At 41.1% G+C, this 24,930-nt stretch overlaps 1 protein-coding gene across 1 annotated transcript in view; it reads right to left on the reverse strand.

Moving 5' to 3' along the window:
• The window catches only part of PDE7B (phosphodiesterase 7B), an 84,012-nt gene that overhangs the window by 24,328 nt on the left and 34,754 nt on the right, over positions 1 to 24,930 (reverse strand). The window contains exon 2 of the mRNA XM_086632052.1: positions 11,281 to 11,364. Within this exon, the coding sequence (XP_086488178.1) occupies positions 11,281 to 11,364 (84 nt within the window). The remainder of the gene's footprint in view (positions 1 to 11,280; positions 11,365 to 24,930) is intronic.

Raw genomic sequence — 24,930 nt, forward strand, 5'->3', positions numbered from 1 at the left:
AGCTGCTTCAGTAAAAATTGATTTGGCTATGAATCACAGGACTTCTCAGATGATTGCTATGACCCTTAGCATACTGCTATGCCATCCTCAATAATGTACTTTATTATCATGGTGTCTTGCATAAAATTGGACTAAGACTCTGCCCCTCTCTGAGCACAACTATTATACCATACTATTATAATGAGAATCTCATCAGCATTTTCTCTTTCCCTTCCCAAGCTCAGTATCAAACAAAAAAGAAAAGCACTGCCATATGGAGAGAAAAACGACGATTAAAAAAGAAGAGCAAAAGGTGAAGCAGATGAAATTAAAGGTTAAGATGAAATTAAAGGTTTATATGAAAGACTTACAGTAATACACTGAACATACCACTTCTTTATTGACAATTGTAAATTTAAATTTAAATTGTAAACATAAAATTTAGATGATGACGCCTGATGTAAGCCATATAATGACTTTGAAACATAAAGAGTTATTGATAGCTATTTCTAATTAGGTTAAAATGAATTAGAAGCAAATGATTTAAAAATATTGTTGCGGATGTCACTGAACTTCAATCATGGAACTATGGGTGCTAAAACCTACGCTATATTATCTAGTTAAAGAACACAAGCTGCAAGGCTCACATGGGAAGGATTTAGTAATTATGTGCAATTTTGAAATGAATGTGAAAGACGAACAAGAATGTCTTTTGTTTATACCCATAAAACTTCCCTTGAGAACTGTGTTTGTCTTTAATCGTTGTGGAAACTTCTGAATGTTTTGTTTACCTAAAAAAAGCATCATCTGTATCTCTTAAAAGACATACATTCTCGTATCCTGGGGAATTACTGCCTAGCACAGTGGCTGGAGAATCCCGTCTCTGTATATTAAGAAAGTTATTGTATGAATTACCTACACATCCCGACACATTTACGGAAGGGTCCGTATGAGCGTTCCTCACAAAGCTTAACTTCTACCTTCAAAACCACAGGTGGCCTGAGCTCACAGCGCATCATCTCCTGCCCTATTGCAGCAGGCAGCAAAAGCAGCTGCGTTTTTCATTGTGTGATTTGCCAGCCACATCACGTACACTCGCCATCAGGCCGTGGGTGATGTCTGGACACTGCATGTGGCCCTCAAGAGGTTAACAAGCTACAGGAATCAATGGTGGCCTTCTCTCTGCTAACAAAGTTCCTCCAGTTACGCAGATCTGCTCGCCTTAACGTGATCTACGGCTCCCTACCCCCCAACCTCTGTTACGTCTGGGAAAGAGGTTTCCTGCACTAGGGACTGCTACCAGTTTTCTTTCAGATTTCTTTCACATTGCTGGGCTAGTGTGTGCCCACGGGCAGCACAAATATAAAACCGACGGAGGTTGTGTTAACAATGGTTGAGTTAACATCCAGAAACAATCACGTAAATCAAATTTGGACAAGGACGTATTTAACGCTGCACCAGACATTCATTACATTGGAATTGTTCTTTCAAAGTAAACAAACTTGGTTATGCATTCAAATAAGGCTGGTGAGTTTTCCTTCACAGTATCATCTTTTTTATTTTATGGTACCTTAGTGTACAATAAAAACAGGTCACTCAGCAGCATGAGTGGATAACAACAGGTTTATTAATTTTCAAAAGCCAGCCAATTCAGAAACAGAAAACGTTTTTCCTCATCTTTCCAAAAGGATGCAGAATAAACCTAACATATATAAATCAGGTCCTCACGAATCTGCCTTTGACTCCTATGGTTTATAAAACCCTTTCCCCTTTTCTGAGGATGCAAAGACATTCGGTACTCAGCCACTGCTCTACAACCGTACGCTCAAAGAGTCAGGTGGGATCGGTAGAAAAGTGCTGGAATATCTGGAAGATAAGGTGACACGATCAAGCCTGCAATTTACTGTCCAGACAGTTTGCAACAGCAAGGACTCTGGGAAACAATTTCTCTCCGGTCCTATACATCGCAGAGGCAATTTCCTGCACTGGTTCCTGGTTTGACAGCTGATTAGAATGCTTTTATTTGAGAGCCCAGGAGATATGTAATTGACTTATGAGGAATAATTGGTGTTCGTCCATTTTTTGTGTGTGTCAAATCATGTCAGACATTTAGATTGCCTTTACTGAAGTCTTGTTTGGTATACTCATTGCATGACTTGGTTCCTAAATTTTTTTTTATGAAGAAAAGTGCCTAGCACTGATGGACAGACAAAAATCACTGTGCCTTCTTGATATATTCCTACCTTATGGATTTATCATATTATCCAAAAGACAACAGCAGTATGAGCAGGGATAGCTGAAATGGCATAGGTAATATAAAAATTAATTCAAAACTTAACATTTCACATTTTAATTTTGGAGAAGGCACTGGTAAACTAGAAGAACAAATCACCTCTTCTCTCTGCACTGTGTAAGGCCTTCCTGTCACCTTGCACCTTGCAGTTCAAAAATCCTTTGGAAAGAAAACATTGCAGTTTTGAAGAAAGGCCTGAGAAAATGCACAAAGCACCAGAAACCTATAAAGGAATTGCTGCCTGAAAGTTTTCAGTCCAGCACAGAAGGACCAAGAAGCTCAGATGAATGTACCAGCTGTACTTCTCAATCGTCCGCAGCTGGTCTGAGAAACTGACAAACAGGTTTGATTTGAGAACAGTAAGATGGTGCCAACACCAATTTTATCATCTGAATATACGCTGGTCACCACAACTAAGACAACAGTAATGACCACCTTGCACTACATCATATCTGCAGATAAATCAGCGTTGTACTGAAATCTTCTAAATATAGGAATCCTCATGAGGCTTCATCAAACTATATGGGAATCCAGAAAGGTTGTGTTATAAACATTTTGTTTTCACTTGCTTCTCTGATGTATTAAAAAAATTATTTGTTTCTTGACTTTCAATAAAATTCAGTTTTAGAGGTCAAGTGCTTTCTGTTAGCTGCCATTGTTCATATGGGTTACAACTGTATTATTTCTCTTTGAACGGGTAAACATATTCTTTTCCATTAGGCTGTGAGAGAGAGGGGGACTCAACACATCAGAACAAAGCAGAAAATTAGGAGTAGTAAAACAAAAGATCTTTAAAATTTTCCACTTTGAGTCAAGACCCATTCTTCAACTCCCTGCACAAACGCACAGAATCCACGCAGAGCCCTGTTCACAGAAAAGGAGCTCAGATGTTTCTTTGGCTCATGCAGTTAATGAAATGTGGGAGGTTCTGGGACAACAACTTTCTATGTCACTTTGCTAGGGGGTTTCCTCCTCTTTGAACGTTACACTTGAGGTGATGGTGGCTTGCAACAGCTGTTTCCAAATCATAAAGTTCCTGCACAATTCTTGGTATCTTGAAGAACGCTAGTCATGCACACCCCCTCTCTATCCCAAAATATATTCCTTTTGATACTGTTTGAAAGAGACTATAGAACTTCAGAATTATGTAGATTCTCCCACTTAATATACCGAATTATCCCATTACACCAAGTTCTGGAGAAACTAAGGTTTCAAAGGCCAGTTAGGTAACAGAGTATTAGCCTTAATAACAGGAAGAGGAGTAGATTAAATCCAAATTTAAGATTAATTTAGATCTGTTTCTCTTCACAATTTGCAGCCTTTATTGGGGTCATCAATCATTTTTATGCAAACAAATATCTTGGCATCTTTTATTAAGCCTCCTACAAGTTCTTAGGAAACAGCATGTTGTGTTCCATCTCGCCACAAAGTCATTATCATTTCAATATGAACCTTCACTTCAATCTTCATACAGTAGCAGAGTCAAGATCATTTTTTTTCCCTAAAACTGCAAATGTTCTATAGCTGATTATAGTTTCTCTAACAGGAAATGGTACCTCTCCTCCCCCTTCACTCCCCTTGAGAAAAAGCAACATAACCTGTAATAACAGCAAAGCCAACTTTCATTTATCATCTTAATGATCCCTTCTCCTTGTTCTTTCTTTTCCTCTGGTCATTTGGAAAGTATCCTCAGCGTTATCTCCAGTACACCCTTTCCCTTTTCTAATCAGGGAAAAGAAGGTGGGGTGGCAGAATGGGTCACGCATCATTTGGAAACTTTTAAACGGACATTCTCAGTTGAACTGAATCCCAACTCTGTGTTAAAAAAGTAAGTTACAAACCTGTACAATCAGGTCAGTGTTCAGTCAGACTTTGTGTGTCAAGCACATCTAGGTTTTTTTTGTTTGCTCTGCTTGCTCTCAAGAGTTCTGCTGAAGCATTCATAACTCAAACTGCCGCATTCTGTTAGCATACGAGGGCACATGCATCAATCAGTTTTACACTCTGGCTTTCATTTTCTACAAATGTAGCGTACAAGCTAGACAAGGAGCATAAATGGCAGGAAGCAGAACATACTTTTCAATCTACCTTGTTAAATTTTGCAGATAACAACTGTTAAAAACACTTTAAAATGCAAGCAATGCTCTGAACCAAAAAAAACTTGCTCTTATTTGATGAAAAGGGGAACCAAACTGACTTCCAATGACAGGAAAAATTTTTGAATATAGTGAAGTGTTACTAGAAAACAGAACAATCTTTGTGTTGAAACATAATACTAAGAGAATCCCAGTTCCTCTTCCTTGAACAGGAAAGTGAAAGCAAGGCCATAGGCTGACTTCAGTTCTGGCAATGTTCTTCACATTCAAACCAGACACAAGATAACCAGATTAAGAAACCCACGTGCCTTCGGGATGTTGATGAGTATCTTTTGGATGTGCTTATCCATGAGGAACTATGGGAGGCATTGTGTAGAAATGATGCAGACCTCATAAGATCTCTCCCTTTTTAATTTAATAACCATCTGGAACTTTGGACTCATCTCCACGGGCTGGGTTGGGATCTGAGTAATCTAATCAGCCCTTGAAACTTCTTCACAAGACTTTTAGTGTCCTAATTTAACCCGGGTCAGAAATATCTAAAAAGGCACCTCTCACTCCCACTTCTTTTTCTAGCCAAGGGCAACAAAACAAGACACTTAACCAAACTCTTTTTAACCTCACTCATTTGAGTCCAGGTTACTTGACGGTTCAGTTTTGATTTGGTGGCTGTGGTTGAGTTTTATTTTCCCTGGAGATGGGCCCTACCTGAAAGCCCTGGAGTTGTTCAAAATCCAAACCCAAAAATGAATGTAAATTTTGCAAATAGACCCTTCTGTAGACAGGCAGAAACCACAGATTCAAACGTCCACAGACTTTGATTCTTTGAGATGGAGACTTTTTCATGAGTTCGTATCTTGCCTTACTAACCCTGACAACACTCTTCATGTTTGTAGTACCTCATTCATCACGTGCCTTCAAAGCATCACTTTATTGCAAACAGACTGAAAACCAGAGGATTTTGCTTGACTCAAATCAGATAACAAATAAAGGACAGAGACTGAATGGTACCTAATATCGCTATTTATCACCATCTAGTACTAAAAGTATGTCATCCATACTACCCTAATTTGCTAAGCTAACCTTAAAGCAGGTGGGGTTTTTTTGACTCAACTTGTGCCTTCATGCCAATAGCAAGATCCTAAGTAATGCACAGTAATACCTTTGGTGCGTCTACAGACATGTTTTGACCTTTTAGATATTCTCACATCCCACTCTATGTTTCTGTCGTGCAAGGTGTAAGAAAACAGAAATCTCTTTGGGTAACAGCATTTTGGTAGAGAGACTCTACTTTGCAGGTCATATACTACATCCTTTCCCTTTCCCTGTTATCCCTCCTAGATCAATATACAGAGAAGTGAATTCTATCAGAGACTGGGATACCGTGGGTGGCTTACTGAAAATAAGTGGGTGTAAGATAATGAAAGTTCTGGCACGACTGATACTGTGACAAAAACAAAGTGCCCTTAACGAAGAATTTTTCAGGAAAAGTTAAAAATGCAAACAGAAACAATTTAAATTATATTACTCCGTGACAGACATATTTGAATATAGTTAATTAGAGACTAATAATTTTGTCATTTGCAAAGCAAAAATTCAATTCAGAGAGAAGCTTAGTATAAAGAAGATGGGAACTGGAGAATCACTGTTTTATGAATCTGCTTGTCTTCTGACTTAAACCTTGACAAGCAAGTTTGTAAATAAAAACTTACTCACCTCAGATGTAAACAATTTATTTTGTTACTCTACTTAATTTCACCTGGCAATAAAACAAAGTATCTAATATAACTGGAGCAGAGTGAGGTCGTCCTGGTTCTAGCGGCATGCTCACCTGCAACTCTAGGTTCATCACAAGTAATTCCCTCAAAAAGAAAAGTACCATCACAGTCACCAGCACAATTCATCATGGGATAATAAAATCCATTTTAATCAATGCATATTAGTCAGTGGAAGGATCCGGTTCAATGACTCACTAAGCAACTTTGTCAATCAGAAAACTAAATTATTGCTGCCTTATCCTACAATCCCTTTGTTTCTCAAATCCAGACTATGCTTTGCTAAAAGGAAAATTGGATCAAGTTAATTTTCACTGCAGAAGTGCTTCAAATTCTGAATTATTATACTGCACATATTCAGTTTCACTCCTTTTCTGTTCTGTGAACACGAAAAGGTTCATTTAATTCACGGAAATGTAAAAGTGCCAATAAACTGCGATCATTGAGAGCAGCCCTGAGGAAAAGGACTTGGGAGTGCTGGTGGATGAGAAGCTCAACATGAGCCGGCAATGTGCGCTGGCAGCCCAGAAAGCCAACCGTGTCCTGGGCTGCATCAAAAGCAGCGTGGCCAGCAGGTCGAGGGAGGCGATTCTGCCCCTCTGCTCTGCTCTCATGAGACCCCACCTGGAATACTGTGTTCAGCTCTGGAGTCCCCAGCACAAGAAGGACATGGAGCTGCTGGAACGAGTCCAGAGGAGGGTCACGAAGATGATCTGAGGGCTGGAGCACCTCTGCTATGAAGACAGGCTGAGAAAGTTGGGGCTGTTCAGCCTGGAGAAGAGAAGGCTCCGGGGTGATCTTATAGCAGCTTTCCAGTACCTAAAGGGGGCTACAGGAAAGCTGGAGAGGGACTTTTTACAAGGGTGTGTAGTGATAGGACAAGGGGCAATGGATTTAATGAAAGAGGGGAGATTTAGGTTAGATATAAGGAAGAAATTCTTACATTGGGGGTGGTGAGGTACTGGAACAAGTTGCCCAGAGAAGTTGTGGCTGCCCCATCCCTGGCAGTGTTCAAGGCCAGGCTGGATGAGGCTTTGGGCAGCCTGGTGTAGTGGAGGGTTTCCCATGGCAGGGAGGTTGGAACTAGATGATCTTTAAGGTCCCTTCCAACCCTAACCATTCTATGATTCTGTGATTCCATGATTAATTTCAACCTGCATTAGGTTCAGTTGCAAGCTACAGCTACCGTGTTGAGAGTCAAACTTTACTAAAATTTGTGAGGTTTGGTTTGGAATCAGCCTTGAACCATTTATACATTGTATTCAGCTGCTCAATGGCACCTAACACTTGCCTATTGCATTCCATTACTCCTGGAAAACAAGTTTCTAATGTTAAGTCTTTTTTTAATTCTACTGTTCCCATTTCAAGGAACGCCTTACCTGTACGAGTAGAAGAGAAAACGAGTATCTGGCTGGTCATACAGGTCTCCAGAAGTTGCAGGGACCGACCCAGAAGGCTGAGGCAAACATACGCTCCTCGCAATGCAAAACTGAGTTGTTCTTGGTGGCGTGGGGATATTTTACATTCAATTTTGTATTTCAGAATCATCTTAAGAGTCTCAAAACCCACCAGTGCAACTACACCTCAAGGAAAGCTTACAACTAGGCAGAGAAAAGATAGGGAGATGCTAAAGCCTTGCATCTCCTCCAGACAGGATCCTGCAAAATCCTCACGGTCCTGACAGCCTGGCACTGACGAGGTGAAGGAACACTCCCTAACTTTCTCTACATTGCAGAAAGGCACCGGAGGAATGTGTAGATGGCATCGCAGATGTTAGCTCAAACAGCAAGAAGTCAACATTAATCCAGTTGGCTTTGATGAAGGCTACAGAAGATCCCATTCTCAGAGCGCAGGAAGTTTTCCTATCCAAAATGACTTAACCATGTCTTAAGTTACACAGTGACTTTACTGCAGGACTCCAGAAAAAATAAAAGATCTGGTCTACTCAGTGTTAACCCTTAATAGCCGTAGTAGGGAAAAATCCACTAGTTTGACTGAATCTGTAAGTATGTTAAAAAAGCTACATGTAAGTAGCCTTTAGTCTGACATTAAAGAGCAATGCTCTGATTTTTTTTTTTTTAAATGTCAATTTTCAAAATGAATGTCAACTCTGCTCAAGAATGAGCTTCAGTGTCTTCCCTTACTTTAAAACAAGGGTGGTACTGTCATTGGGAGTGATATTTCAGATGGTAGAGGAAACTATTGCTATTTAAGCTCAGCTCTTCTGAATTAGTGAGAAGCTGGACTAATGTTTACGCTGCGCTTCTTTATAACTTTAGAGGATATTTACCATAAAATTTTCTCTGCCTTGACCCTCCCTTACTGTAACAGCTTTCAGTACACAGTTGCTGCCTGGCATTTATTGCCCCCCAAAAACGTAACATGGTGCCAAAATCTTACTGTAAGCATTAGTTAGGCACTTTTCAAAAAAGTCTGCAGAAATGGATTTGACAGATAGATGTATACGAACCAATAATATGTATCTCTCTACTTCCTGGCAAAACACGATTGCATGCTCTGACACTGAGCATCTTCACTTATCGGTAGGTGACCCAGTAAGCCAGGCCCAGTGCACTTCCATCTACAAAATTAGTAGTCAAGTGCCTGGAAATCTCACTTTGCACTGAAAAATTAAGCCAACATCACTCCCTAGGCAGAAAGCAGCAAATACATAAAAACCTGAAAATAGTGGGAAATCCCCAATCAGCATCACTGCTTGTCACAGAATCACAGAATGTCAGGGATTGGAAGGGACCTCAAAGGATCATCTAGTCCAATCCCCCTGCCGGAGCAGGACCACCTAGACCAGATCACACAAGAACGCGTCCAGGCGGGTTTGGAACATCTCCAGAGAAGGAGACTCCACAACCTCTCTGGGCAGCCCGTTCCAGTGTTCTGTTACCCTTACCGGGAAGAAGTTCTTCCTCATGTTTAAGAGGAACCTCCTATGTTCCAGCTTATATCCATTATATCCTTGTCCTATCATTGGATGCCAGTGAGAAGAGCCTGGCTCCATCCTCATGACAGTCATCCTTTCCATATTTATAAACATTAATGAGGTCCCCCCTCAGTCTCCTCTTCTCCAAGCTCAAGAGAACCAGCTCCCTCAGCCTTTCCTCAGAAGGGAGATGCTCCACTCCATCATCTTTGTGGCCCTGCGCTGGACTCTCTCAAGCAGTTCCTTGTCCTTCTGGAACCGCGGGGCCCACAACTGGACACAATATCCTCACACAGACATCATGATCAGCTGTAGCGACTTCTTTCAGATTACAGAAAAGCAGTAAAAATAAAGAATAAGTCAGATGTCCCCAGGACAGAGGGCACAGGAACGTAAAACTCCCGGTGCTCCTCCTCCGTGGGACCCGAGGTGCGTACAGAAGGAAGCATTGCTTTTAAGTCCAGCAGCTACAGGAGAGGGGCTATGCAGAGCGCCCTTCCCCTTGGCTGAGTATTCACCAGGTCATCTCTCGCCATGCATCTCTCCCTAGGCAGAACAACGGGCAGCACCAGCACTTCCCTGAAGCTGGCAGGATCTGAAGGCTGGCAGGATTCATCTACAGGGGATAAAAGTGAAAGCCCTACTCCCAGAAAAAAAGCTGAGAAGTTTTGGTTTCTTTAACCAGGGAGAAGATAAGAACATACAATGAGAATTTTAAAAAATCTGTATGTATTAAAAAAAAAGAAATAATTAATTTAGTCACACTTGAATGTGAATATATATTCACTTCTACTTTATGAATGAAAAGATGCATTTTATTTTCTCTCAGTCTTTATAAAGGCATCAACAGTAATACTTCCAGCTAACCTAAAAACAGGTTTTTCTTCACATTTTTCATTGGCAAGCCAGCACTAAATTATCCTCAGACCTCTGCTCAACGTTATTCCCTCTTTGTCCTGGGAAAATTGCTGGACCCATCTTATCCCTTATGTCCTTCTACCTCAGCCATGGCAAGTACTCCAATGAACCTATGACCTAGAAAATACCTTTTATCAGCAAGACTGAAAGCAAGAACTTTGCCAGATGGCTGTAACTTTGCCAGCTTGGGTGAATCAGAGCCCAAGTCCTCCCCTTCCTACAAGTCCCTCTTTTCTCCAGACTCCCAGCCAGATCTCACCCTCTGCAGGTGGGCTTCTGCCCCTCTCCCTTCCACCTCCCTCCCTTCCCCTTCCCCAGGCCCTCGGGAAAGCAGTTAAAAAAAAGAGACATAAAACTTTGGTTTGGTAATTGCTTTTTAATGAAAAGAATAATTGTTAGAAGATTAAAGGTGTCATCACTAAACAAACTGCCTGAGTTTCAGGCTGGTTTGATGAAGACAGTGAATAACTTTTCAATCAAAGCTTAGATGGAGCGGTCTGTGCAGTACACCAGGACACATCTAGATCTGCCTGTGTCTGAACACTGGAGTGAACACAGTGTCCAGACTGGATGCTACAGAGCCCAAGACTAGAGTTATCTGTTTTTTAGTTTTTTTACACACTGGCTAACGGGTTTCCATCAGTGCAGAGAATCCCTCAGGTGAAAAAAAATCCCAGGATCTCCTTTTTTTTTTTATTTTATTTTTTTCTTTTAGATTTGCCCTCCTTTATTTACAACAGTGGCAAAATAACTTCAATCGAAACGAGGTTAAGATTATTTTTAACAGATGTTCACTGCTGGCCTGACCCAAAATCCATTGACGTCAATGGGAAGACTCCATGGGGCTTTGGATTGGGTTCTAATTGTTGGAAAAATTAATGTTATTGTAAACCACTGGTCAGTGCTGTCACATGCTCCCCTTCTGTGCCAATTCTATATGACCGGATAACAGACTCACATAAATCTGTTCCAACTGTTGGCTAAGAGGCTAAAGGACATAGAGGTTTATCTTTTTAATTCTGAAGCACCCCCTGCCTCCCCAGCACACCCCATGGAACCACTGTATTTACCTGACAGGCTCAGAATTATGGACAGTATTCACACAAACAAAATATTTCACAAACGCTGGGTGGGAATAATATAATTATTAACGCTGACTGTAGGAAGACAGCTGAACTACAGATATGTACGGAATGAGAAACTTTGGTTCGTATACTTCCAATACAGGCTTTTATTTATTTATTTACTAAAATACGGACCTGGAGGAAGGGTTGCACTTACTGTTAAGAAGACGGAAGTCTATAAACGGGTAGGAGCCGCGGCGCTCGGAGAGAACCCCTGTCTGACCTCTCACCCGTGCATCTCCTGCAAAACACAAAATCCCCAGAGACGTTAGAAGGGGCAGCTGCCTTTCTCGGCTGTTTAGATCTAGTTCTATTTTCTATTCAAAGTGATGACGTTACACTCCTCCAGTGGGAAAACTAAGGTCCAAAAAATCATCTCCCATGACATCCCTGGGTAATTGGGTAAAGCAGTACAGCTGATCCTCTTGTCAGAACAAAGGCACAAACCCTCTCGTATTTGTTCTATTGAACAGCTTCTCACCAGTAAGTAGACTCTCGCTGCTTCAAGGGTAGTGTAGAGGTTCATTTTTTTTCCCAGACAAGACCAGTTGGATTCTGACTGTCATGGCATCACACACAAAGGTCTCAACCTTGGAGGGGGCTCACAGTCCAACCAACCTCCAAAGCTGTGGAACTGGTCTCAAAATCACGAGTTGATCAAAAAATCCCCAAACAAAACATGAAGGGTTTTTTTTTTTAGGTTTTGTTTGTTTGTGTTTTACTTACTGCTCTTTGAGCATTCTGGAAAACATCAGCAATCTCCTCAAGCACTGAAGCTGCTTTATTTAGGCAAAACCTGATGTTCTCAGATAAGTATTCCAGGGCCTTAGAACGTAAATTTAAATATCATCAAGTGACAACACAATACTAAGAATTAGTATCGCTGTGTAATTCACATTGATTAGTACCTGACTTATCATGTAACATTGAAGAAATAGGCAAAATGCATTTAAGAAGAAAAATACTACTCGGGGTGAATGAGGGCTACAAAACCTCACTCTACATACATAGGAAGCGGTGGGAAGCAGATGTCATTTTTACATTTCCATAGCTTTAAAGATCTTGTAATGTAATTTAGTAATTTCTTTATAAGCGAATAACAAGACTCAAATATTAAAAAACCTTAAATAAGATAAAGTTTGGAGATTTTACAAATTCAGGTTAGACTACCCAAGTTTTTCACAGTATTGATTCCTCCTCTCCAGAAACACAGGCCATATTCCTGAAAGCACACCCACTGCACTTCCTCAGACAGCCCACACTGTAGGTCTCTCAAAGTTTGCAATAAAATTATGAATTATTAGCTAGTTTGAATTGCGCTTCCTCTGGGATAAGAATACAGCCTCTGACTAATCTAAACAAAAATAATTTAAGAATTTGGCTGCTAGTGCTAGCTTCTACTGCTTGTGTTTACCAACAAGAAACCACAGCGCAGCATAAAGGGAGGACCTAGTTAGATGCTGTTATTTTTTTCTATCTAATGTTCACCTAAAATGTGCTTACAATTACGTTTAAGGGAAGAAAGCCAAGTAGAATTATTAAGTTAAATATTCGAGGTGGAGAAAAACTTCCGTGCCCTCTAGGGGTCCTTAGAGGTACGAAAGACACAGGAGCGTGCGCACTCAAATTAAGAATATTTCAAACACAGTCACTTTTGATTATAGAGATAAATCTATTTTCTCGTGTCCTTACTTTCACTTTGCTTTCTTGTTTCCAGTGTCAGAACGCGTGCTCCCTGTACTCAGCTCCCGCTTGCCAACCGCTGGTTCTAAGGAACCAGCCCAAACCGACTCAAGCTGCTGTTGACCCCACTTACCCCACAACAGAGAGGGCAGGAGGTGCAAACCTCTGCCTGCTCTTCAGCTGTTGAGCTCCAAAGGCATGGTAATAGAGTGGGGCGACCTTCATCAGCAGTTTAAAATCACATGCAGCTCGTGGCAACCAAGGTATATAAACCTATTCCCCTGCGATCCTTCTCGTAAAGGGCAGAAATGTGGAGCAAATAGCTGGAGAGTTTGTAAAACACCGAAGCAAGATTCATCAGCACCCATGAGTCACGTAAGGCAGCACCCTGACTTAAAAGCACTGCTCTCCACCACAGGAAGACCCATCAGACTGGCTGATTGGTGCAGAAGGAGCAAGAATGGCAAGCAATACGGTACACATTATATAAAGCCCAAAAAATCAAGGCAAGCTTGAGCGTGTTGCTAATAGAAGCGTCAGCAAATTAAGAACGGGTGTAAATTCAGAGCATGCCTTGATTGAGGCTTTTGGTTTTCTGTACGTACCAACGAATTAACGGGAAACTGCAAATACTCCCCTGCATTAACACACATTACTCACGACTAAGTCAACAGATACTTTGGAAAAAAAGAGAGAAATTAAAACTCAAAAAATCTTGAAAAAATTCAAGACATACGATACTGTAAACCCAGAAAGACTGATTTGCTGACTGGACATGAAATAATACATTTATCAGATCAAGAGAGGTACCACAGTACTAGAGAATAACAAAATCATACACAGTTACGTATCAAAAAAAATTGGCTAACTCTGATGTTAATAGTATGACCCCAAATTTTGAGAAAAGAATAGCAAAGGTAGGTAAACTGGAATACAAAAGGAAACACCATGTGGGCTTAGTAAAAGTAGATTATACAAGATAAAACTTGATAGTTAATTACCTTGAATAAAATAGCTAACTGTTAGACAAAAAATCAATACTGTAGTGCATTTCAACCACATAGACTTTGCCAAACATATAAGAAAAGGTAAGAGATGAGTACAAAGCCTGAAGTTGGAAAAGGCTAAAAGTAAGAAGGTAACAAGGTGCACTGAAAGGAAACTTTTGTTTGGGAACAATTACTGCATGTTCTTTAGAAGATTCCTATTGGGAACAGTCTTAACATTTTTTACTGATGATCTTGGCACAGAACTGGGAGAGCACTGCTGGGGCTTGATGATAACACAAAGTGGGAGACAGCAGGTAAACGCAGCTGCAGCTATTTTAAATGAAGTTCACTGCCACTGTCACTCCTCTGCCCCAACTGCTCCATGGCCCAGCTACCTGCAACTTCCGCTTTAATTTTACTGGTAGTCCAGCTGCCTCTCATGGTGCTGCTGATGTCTCCTACAGAACTACAGACTAGCCAATTCAGACACGTACGTACACAATTCAGGCAAGGTAGTTCCAGTAGAGAGGGAAAGCAAGGAAGGTGTTTATGCCATTAGTGAAAGCACTTGGTATAAGTTCATCTGAAGTATTGCCTCTGAGAAAGCCGAATTCCTCCTGGAAAAGTGGGGAGAAGGACCTCTAGGAAGATGATCAGAGCACTAAAGAGACGTTTTATAAAAGGAAAATAACTCTGGAGTAATGCTCACCGTTGATAAGCAGCAGAGTGGGAAAAGAACCATTTAGATGTTCAGAAGCAGTTCATTCTGAAGAAGGAGATAAAAACAACTGAAGCAGCTGATAGCATGGGCTTTATACACACAGAAAGATGATCTGAAATAGTTAAGTACTATGCATGATGATCAATGAAATTGCTACCAGCTCTATGTTCTTCAAGCTAAGAAAATGTGAATGAGTTTTACCTCACCAGCAAAGCCAAGGACCTGAAGTCTTGGAAAATTACCAATTATTCTAGTTGGCTATTTGTGTCATTTTACATTTTTTACAGATAATAAAAGTTTGGACTGTCACTAGCACTATAGGAATCTATATGCAGAACAAATCTGCATCCCCGCTGACTTGGTAAAAGCCACTAAAATCCTGATATTCCAAGATTATTAACTTTACCCTCAGGGAAGGCAAGTTTCTGATGAGTCAAAGATGTTATCAAGTAGCTCTACCTCATGAATCTGTTATTTCAAAATACTTCACCAGGTGCCACCTAGTCTCTTTCTACATCATTAGAGAAAGATTAGTTAGGAACTAGTGGTGGGCTAAATCAACCACACCTGCCTTCCTCCATTTTTGCTTGGCTCACTTATTTGGAAAACATTTATATTCTTCCTTATTACTTTTAATTACCTCCAAGTACGTTCAACAGAGATACTAAAAATAAGGACTGCACCAGACGTACACCATACCACATGATTTTTAATTTCTGAGAGGCAAGGGCCATTCACAGCAACACACCAGACCCTCTTTTTCACTTTGACAGGACTTCAAGGGTGACTTTCATGAGTCCACCAGACCCTTAAATCTCTTTGCTCTCCACCTTAAAATCAAGCTAAACAATTGTTCTGACAATTTCTGCAATTAGCAGTTTCAGATAAATAATCCGTTCTGGAGCGAAAGGAAGGATTCTGTGGAAACAGGGCAGGAAATTTTGACAGCTCATTGTGTTCCCAAGTGAAACAAGCAGGGTGAAGGGAAACGGCAAGGGTACAGGCTCTCTCCTTGGCTGCGTTGAGCTGAAGATGCAAGGCTGGAACGCTTGCAGCCGCAAACACGAAGGGCTGCGCCCTTGCCGGAGCCAAGTTGCCATGAGAGCTTCCAGCGTGGACATCTCCCAAACAAACGGAGCAAACCAAAGCCACCTACGTTAGGTAGCAGGAGCCCGTGCAGAGCATGCTGTGACTGACACGCACAACAGCTTATAGTCACAGGAAAATCGGATATGGGGCAAGACCCACGGTACTGCCGCGGCCGTAGCATCAGCGCGATTTCAAGATGGGCAGAAGGGTTAAGAAAATAACGAGGCAGCTCTTCGCTGCCTGACACATCTGGAGGAAAGAGCCATCTGCACTGAGGAAAACAACTTCTCCAAGACTTGCCCGAAATGACGAGGGATTCAGTTTCACTGAGCAAGCACAACAAATTAGGAGAGAAAACAGGGCCATAGCTGGGACAAAACAGCACGGCAGCTTCAAGCAGCAGAAGTTAGGACCGGCCACCAAATTACTGACTTTATTTAGTACACAGCTCTGTCTGGTAAGTCAGCAATACCACAGCAAATTCATAAGAGGTTCCACATATTTATTCTAGTTAAGCTTTTCTACAATTTTAATCCAAATATTTCCAAAGCTGACTGCTTTAGGACACATACGGAAGCGGCTGAGTACTTTCCATGGAAAACTGAGGGGCAGGAATAAGGTCTCTCATGGAGTCCCTGGCTCCCTCACTACTGCAGTCATAAAAAGGACTGGGATTTCTGAGATGAAGGAAGATGAATTGTCGACAGTTTAAGCATCATTCTGGTTTTGGTGGAAAGCTTTCTAAAAGAGGAAAGTGTTTCTGTGTAAAAGTAGCAAACTCAGATTAAAAGTTAGGTTAAAAACAAGTAGCAGAATTACTGGAACTATTTTTGAAGACGTCTAATGCTTGTTCATAGAATCACAGAGTCATAGAACGGTTTGGGCTGGAAGGGACCTTACAGACCATCTAATTCCAACCCCCTGCCATGGTGTTCATAGTGATTTGTACTTGTTTGGATTATTTTCATTTTGTTGTTTTAGTGTTATAAAGTTTATTGTTGTAAATTCTTGTCTGCAGAAAGCACTTTATGCAGCTTTCCTCATGTGTGTAAGATTTTCAGAGAACAAGAACGTTTCCTCTGAGCAGACATGATGAGGCTGACATGGGAGGTTACAGAGGTAGGATGAGTCTCATTTCCAGCAGGAGAAACTGCGGGAGCCAGCTCCCCTCATCCCTTTGTAAGCACTGACTTTTTAAACATGTAAATATTCCAAAACATGGGGTTCTCTGTGCCACACAATGCATGGTTCTACTGTTTCTGGTAATAGTCCCAATGAGCTCCTAAGTAGTGATTTCATCCAATGTGTTCTACAGTTTCATTTCAGAATGCTACGCAAAGGAGATAACTGTTGGTACCCCCTTTTTACAAAAATGGGATAAAGTAATGGTGTACAAACCATCATTTGGTTTTGTACATGTTTTTTACACAGAAAATATCTTAATTTCTCCTGCAGTGGTCCTATCTGTGAATGAGTTATTTTTATTTATTTTTTTTACCAGTCAGTTATCTGAATTTCAGCTATTCAAAATTCCATCTCCAGTTCAGCAACAGCTGCAGCCGAACCATTTCACTCATCCTCAATTTTCTTACAAAACTGTGTTCTGGAGTGAATGGTGGATCTTATGCTCAACATAAACTAGTGGCACTGCCCAACTGTACCCGCCAGCTGTAATTTCTGTCCTCCTTTACTGACCAAAATCCATACAACTGATTTATCTTAATCTCTTAACAATATAATTGCCACTGCTTGTGCCAATCAGTAAAATGCAAGAAACAGAAGCTGACAAGCCATTCATAAACCTCTCCTCAATGCTGGAAGTGTCCTGGTAAGATCGCTTTTGCACTGATGCATAGTCTATCTGGATATACAGCCAGAGGAAGACCCTAGGACCCACAGGAATGTCTTTAACAGCTGGTCCAGTCTCACAAATGGACTTCAAGACCAGGTTGGATGAGGCTTTGGGCAACCTGGTGTAGTGGAGGGTGTCCCTGCCCATGGCAGGGGGATTGGAACTAGATGATCTTTAAGGTCCCTTCCAACCCAAACCATTCTATGATTCTATGATTCTATGATCTAGAGTAAAGGTAAATGAATACTTCACAGACACTCTTGAAGTCCTCCCTTGAACCATACCAGATCACATCAGTATCTCTGGAGAAAAGATTTTGAACTGAAATATCTTGAGGCAAAGCTATTGCAACATGTAGATTTTGGAAAAAGTACTTGCAGAAAACTGAAATCCAAGAGGATGAGAAAACTGCCATAGAGAACCAGGTAACAGCAGCCATCAGAAATTCAGATATTGAAGCAATACCCATACTACCCTCTTCACAGACCTGTCTGTTTTCGCATGAGCAAACGCGGAGCCTGCAAAATTAAGTAGATATCTTTAATAGAAAAAATGGTCAGAGTCAATCAGGACAGACAGTCCTTCACGTGCTAAAGAAGGCAGCTTTCCAAAATGTTAATACAGTATACTGCACTAGAAATGCTTTCAATTATTACTGAGTTTGATAATGGGCTACGAATTATTGCCTTAGGGTCAGATGTATTTCACGTAACTGTAGGTATAAGTTAGTCACCGGGTGAAGGAACCTGCTCCTTTCCACTAATGCTTAAAAAGACGAAATTGCCTTTCAGAGTCGCACGTTTTTGGCTTTTACTGCAGATCAAGCCTAAGACATCTCTGTTCCTTACCTAGGTGCCACAGTTATGAGCACAGCATATCAGGGGAAGAATTCCAGACCTTGCCCGTGAGGATCATATTCAGATAGTCGAGACCACACTAAACCTCTTACCTGTAAGTGTGCTTTTCACTGTGATTATCCCTGTGACTATTACTATTTATTTTGTAATAAATATCATAGATCCATACACCTTCAATTCACACCAGTGTGGGTGCAGCCTCAAAACACGCACTGTGCATGCTCGTACAGTCTAGTATTATCCCACAGTTCAGTTAAAAACACCTCCGTTTATGCCATAGTAATTGGACTGCTGTTCTCTATAAAAAGAAACAACTAGCTCCTTGATACTACTGTGTGATACTTACTTCACTATCAGTATTTTCTAGACAAAAACCCAAAAGTTTATACAAAAGTTTACATAGAGTGCTAAACCACAGGACACAAAGACAAAAGGGGAGCATAAGAACATGGACAACTTACACAAATTACACAGACTGGTTATTCACATACAAACTTTTCATTTTGGAGACATCAGAAATTCAGATGTAGGAGTTTGCCAGCATGAATTTTGCAAAATTCAGCCAATCGCTTTCATACGCAGAAGAAAAGATAGACAAATGTTGGTATCTAGCAGCAAGAATAGAGAGTTGTTGAACTAAAACCAGGAGACCGATCTTGGAAAAAAGAATGCAAGGAGAAAGCACAAAGACTTGTATAAATACAGTGCTGCAAGTGCAGAAGACAGAAATCACCTATCGCCACCTCCATGCCTGAAAGCATCAGCTTAGACAACCAGCTTGACTTTGGTAAATATTTTGCTTGAACTATATCGTAACGAGCTAGCATCTACTGTCTGGAGGTCTGAACTCACTAGTTACAGATGAAAATGAAAGCCTGGGAGAACAGGCAGCTAGGAGGAGATGTGATTCTGGTTTTTTTTTTGAGTGACCCATTTATAATTCCCATTCTTGCCTGCAGCTTATTGTACCCACAAGCAGTAGCATATGACTGATGGTGTTTTGAGAGTCTCGCTGCTGCCCTGGTCCTGGATGGCAGCGCTTTAGATGACCTGAGGCTTATCATACCACTGCTGCTCAGAAGGGTTCAGTGTAGTAAAAGTGGTCCCGAGGCACTTTGCTGGATCAGACTTGCAGTGCACAGGATCCTCTTAGTAAACTGGACGTTAACCACTTCTAGTGCTAGTGCTAGGAACCACCTGCCTGTGTTCTGAAGTTTTTTATATTGCATTATTGTTGGGGCTTTTGTCTTTTCTGTCTCTAAATATCGATCACTGACTTTCCAGGGAAAGAGAATATTAATATAGACAGGGCACTGAACTATCTTTATGATTCTTGTCTTCCTGTATTGTTAGATAGCTTGTTAATTACTCAGCATTAGAGGATGGGAGCTATGTTAGCAGAATCAGGTTCTTGCATCGCTATCATTGCTATTACTCTAAAGCCCTGCTGGGAAGTGATAAAACTTACTGGTTTTATCACACATGAAATTGAGTCTAAAATAACACCTTAAAAACTAAAGGATATATCCTGAAATGTTAAGAGCTGTAATAAAAGTAATAACAACAGCTATAGCATTGTCTTAGCAACAGGTAGTAGGTTGCATTACCATGGCAACTTTGAAGTTAATATCTTACTGTCATGCTACTCCCATCCCTCTCCCAAATAAATTACAGTGTAAATAAAACCAAAGTATTAGTTATTTAAATTGTACTTTTTTTGATTCTATTCTTCTGCTAGACTCCCAGCTGCTAAAATAAACACGTATTTAATAACAAACTTCTAAGACTTGTACGCTTCAAATTCCACAAATTTCCAAAATAGGTTAAGTCGTTTAGTGTAACGACTTTCATTTTGTGGGGAAAAAAGAAAAAAAAGGCACAACGAACCTGTGTTTTGTCCAAGACCAATGCCAAAAAGAGGTACAGAGTTCAGATCTCTATACGTAGTGCATTTGGTCAAGATGCTTCTATTGCCAGTGCCCAAAACATGTTATTTTCTTCAATCATAGTTACATTCAGACCCTAAGTTATCCAAACTATACATTTTATTAACTGGAATAACGTTCTAGATATAGCTGCTCTTTCAGACACCTCTTTGCATGTGCCTGTGTACTGCAACTGAATTCTCTCAAACATCTACATCTGATTCTATTACACGGATATCTGATTTGAGCATTATCAAATGCTTCCACTGTGAGAACACAACTGTATGCCAGGTCCTTCACCTGGGCCGGGTCAGTCCTAGGCACAAATACAAACTGGGCACAGAGTGGGTTGAGAGTAGCCCTGAAGAGAAGGATTTGGGGGTGTTCATAGATGAGAAGCTCAACATGAGCCAGCAGTGCACTCATGCGGCCCGGAAGGCCAACCACATCCTGGGATGTATGAAGAGAAGTGTGGCCAGCAGGTCAAGACAGGTGATCCTCCCCCTCTACTCTGCTCTTGTGAGACCCCCAACTCGAATACTGCGTCCAGTTCTGGTGTCCCCACCATAAGAGAAACATACACCTGTTGGAGCGTGTTCAGAGGAGGGCCACAAAGATGATCCAGGGGCTGGAGCACCTCTGCTACGAGGACAGGTTGCAGGAGCTGGGATTGTTCAGCCCTGAAAAGAGAAGACTTTGGGGGGGACCTAATAGCTGCCTTCCAATACCTGAAGGGAACCTACAGGAAGGCTGGGGAGGGACTTTTTATGAGAGTGTCCACTGATAGGACAAGGGGAAATGGGTTTAAGTTGAAGGAGAACAGATTTAGATTAGATCTTAGGAAGAAATTCTTCAGTACAAGGGTGGTAAGACTTTGGAATAAATTGCCCAGAGAGGCTGTGGATGCCCCCTCCCTGGAGTTGTTCAAGGCCAGGTTGGACGGCACCTTGAGTAGCCTGATCTAGTTGACAGGCGTCCCTGCCCATGACAGGGAGGCTGGATTAGATGATCTTTGAGGTCCCTTCCAGCCTATGTCATTCTATGATTCTATGATTCTGCCACTGAGAGTTTTGCAGTTGAAGAATAGATTCTTTTTGTGCAGACAGTTGAGGCAATTATCAAGCATTTATTCAACCAAGTCTGTTTTACTGTTTGTTCCGCATTATCGTTTCTCATCTACCTATAATATTTGTTAAGTGATTAATTAATTTTAATTAACTTTTTATTTTTTATTCTGCAATTTCCTCAAGAACTATTGTTTGCAAGTATATGCATTTTATGAATTGCATTGATGAGTTACCTGAGCCACAAGGCATCATTCTCATTTTCTGCTAAGGCACTATTATGTAGACAAACAGAAACTGCTTGATACTACAATCCATGTGTAGCTAATGCTGCCATTGATTGAAATTTGATATATTATATAGACTTTTACGTAAATTTATGTAAAAAAACAATTGATATAATGACATACATATTAATAGAAAAATGCTGATAATTCCTAATTGGAATAAAACAAATGGAGCTTACTTTGGGAAACGTTCAACAATTTGAGATTAACATTTTTATTTCTGAGAGAGGACTCTTGGAACTAAAATGTGGGATGGCAATCATAAGCTTTGAGCTCATTTCCTGGATTCTTATGGAACAAATCGTTTCCTTTCCATGCCTCAGTTTTCCACTTCTGTGGTTTGTTTGCCATGTGTAGCCAGCGAGTTCTCAAAGGCAGGGCCTCACTGGTTCAACAGCATCTTGCACCTGCAGTCCTGGTCCTGGTTTCTGCATCGCCGTAGTACAAACACTAATGATCTCTGCCTTTCTTACTAGCCACAGTTAAGTTAGGCAACATTCAAAGAAAATGAAGGCAGAGGGTTTGGCTCATAACATCACACCAAAATTTGGTGCTGACTCTTCACAGGACACTTAAGAAAATTTCCCTCTATTTCCACAGCTTTGCCCACAAGATTTCTACACATTCCCTCTCCAATGAAACTACAAAAGATACGTGTTCAAAACTGTAAGTAGTAATACAGTAATTGCCACTATAGAATCACAGAATGGTTCGGGTTGGAAGGGACCTCAAAGATCATCTAGTTCCAACCCCCTGCCATGGGCAGGGACACCCTCCACTACACCAGGTTGCCCAAAGCCTCATCCAGCCTGGCCTTGAACACTTCCAGGGATGGGGCAGTCACAACTTCTCTGGGCAACCTGTTCCAGTGCCTCACCACCCTCAGAGTGAAGAATTTCTTCCTTATATCTAATCTAAATCTGCCCTCTTTCAGTTTAAATCCATTGCTCCTTGTCCTATCACTACACGCCCTTGTAAAAAGTCCCTCTCCAGCTTTCCTGTAGGTCCCCTTTAGGTACTGGAATTATACCTACTTCTGAAAAGCTTAACATCAGCCAAAACCTGTTAACTGTCTCTTAATAGCTTTTACACACCGGCAGTTCTGCCTGTGGAAGAGCCAAGGGGGAAAAGTGCAAGACCTTTGGGATTTGCTCCCTTTTAATTCTATACTAGAACCGTAAGGCTGCCGTTCACCTCTCACAGAGGAGATTCGGTTTCTGCTGATTCAGCCTGTCTCCCGGTATCTGACATCTCTGTCCAAAGATCCTACGGTGCTTGCACAACCCTTTAAGGTACATCAGTACAATTAAGTGAGACACAATAAAGGAAATGAGTCTCAATCTTGTGCATTAACCACAGGATGGTCCTTCCTCATCAGTTTCTGCACGTTCTTCACCTCTTTTCCAACTCCCCTCTGCACTATGCACACATATATATGCACATATTCCTAAATTGGGTATGACCCTTCCTCTTCCTCCCCTTCTCTTTGACTCATTGGTAATCCAGCCCCATCTCTACTCACTGCCTTCTCCCGAGGCTGGAGTACTGTGCGGCTTTGTAGCAGGAAATGGAGCAGCGTTGGGCACTTACTCCTCCCGATGGGGCTGCCTCAGGAGCCTTCGTGGCTGGGAGGGAGCAATGAAAGGGGGAAGGAGGAGAAGGAAGTGTTGAGTGTTGGCTCGGCAGCGCGAGAAGGTGCCTGTGATATCTTGTTGGACAGAACTTTACCCACTACCTGAAGCTTTGCTCTGATTAAGAGCTTTATCTACCCATGAAACTGCAGGAACAAATGTTTGAGATTAATGACTTGACTTTTGTTTGCACATCATGTATTGCAATAAATTCTTTTTTGTTGGTTTTTTTTTTGTATTCAAAAGCGGTATCTACGGCCAATAGCTGCAAAACTTCTTTCTTACTGGTTTTAAATTTGGTTTAGTTGCTCTGTGGAACATACTAATACCTCCATAACTCAGTGAATTACTGAACAAACTTTGTCCAAAATAAGCACAGGTAACCTTAGCATTATTTGCTTATTCAAGATGAGTATTTCCTGAGCTAGCAGACATTTTATCACGTAATATTTCTTCATCAGAAAGTATTATTTTGATAAAAAATCCTCTTTCTTACAAGAATGTTTTTCAGTTTAGGAAAAAAAAAGTCATACGTAGATAATATAACTATTTGGAGTGGAACCTTTCTCATTTTGATGCTAGACACAGGAATAAAGCTGGATGAAGTGGAAGCTGAGTTTGACTGTTCTACTGCTTGGAAAATGGTTTTTTGTTTTCTACACTGTATTTTTCAAACAATTGATTGGATCTTAAAAAAAAAAAACAAAACCAACAAACAAAAGAAAAGACAACCCACCAAATCCAGAACCTCAGCTTGCCTACGATTAAGTAAAAATACTACCTCTTGCACTTAAACAGATCACTAATCTGGACATGTTTTTGCTATGTGCTATGCATTTAGAATTTAAAACTTTAGAAAAGGGTGGCACGAGAGAAAGTTCTGGATCATGTTACTCAAACATTAACCTACTCCCTGTGCTCCATTCACTATTACGGTTCAGTTGCATTGAATACTTACTGTCTGAAGTACAATTAAACAGCAGTTTACCTTCTTTATTCCTTGCACATTCTTAAGAGAGGTGAGCATGAGCTGGCTCAAAGAAAAATAATTAGCTACATACCTCTGGAATTACAAAAGAGTTGATAAACCAAACTAATTAGGTGCTTGCCATTGGCAAAGACTGGTATTTCCCTAGAACCTGGTTTTGTGTTTCCCGGACTGGGACGCCAGGAAGCAGCAGGAGCAGTTGGCGCTCGGGCTTCTTCCCCAGCAGATGTGCTGGCAACCGTGGCTTCACCCTCAGCCCATCAAATGTGCAAGCTGATGCCAGGTAGCCTCTGCCCAACTTGTTCTAGTGAACATGAGCTTCTATCTCAGCTCCTTATTTCAGAAATCTAAAAATCTCAGTATCTGAAAGGAAGAGCAACTCGCAAGATTCGCTGAGAGGATTAAGCACAGCTCCCTGTAACCAGAGCTCCTTTCAAACATGCTTTACATTAGCATCTTCCTTCCTCATCCCATAATTATGTACATATAGTCTTGATTTCACTTCGACACTGAAGTTATGAATGGCAGTATCACATCAAGGACCTGCACCAAACACTACGCTTTGGGAGGAAAGGCCAGACATACCTGAAGGGATAGGAACTCTGTCGTGCCCTGGAAACAGAAATAGACTGCGCTTGGAGGATGAGGAGGAAGATAATGAGGAGGATGATGTCCATCCTCTTCGCTGAGGAGGATGGACAGAGCAGGGGAGGGAAGACAA

This window comes from Tauraco erythrolophus, chromosome 2, assembly GCF_009769465.1.
Source record: "Tauraco erythrolophus isolate bTauEry1 chromosome 2, bTauEry1.pri, whole genome shotgun sequence".
Classification (NCBI taxonomy): Eukaryota; Metazoa; Chordata; class Aves; order Musophagiformes; family Musophagidae; genus Tauraco; species Tauraco erythrolophus.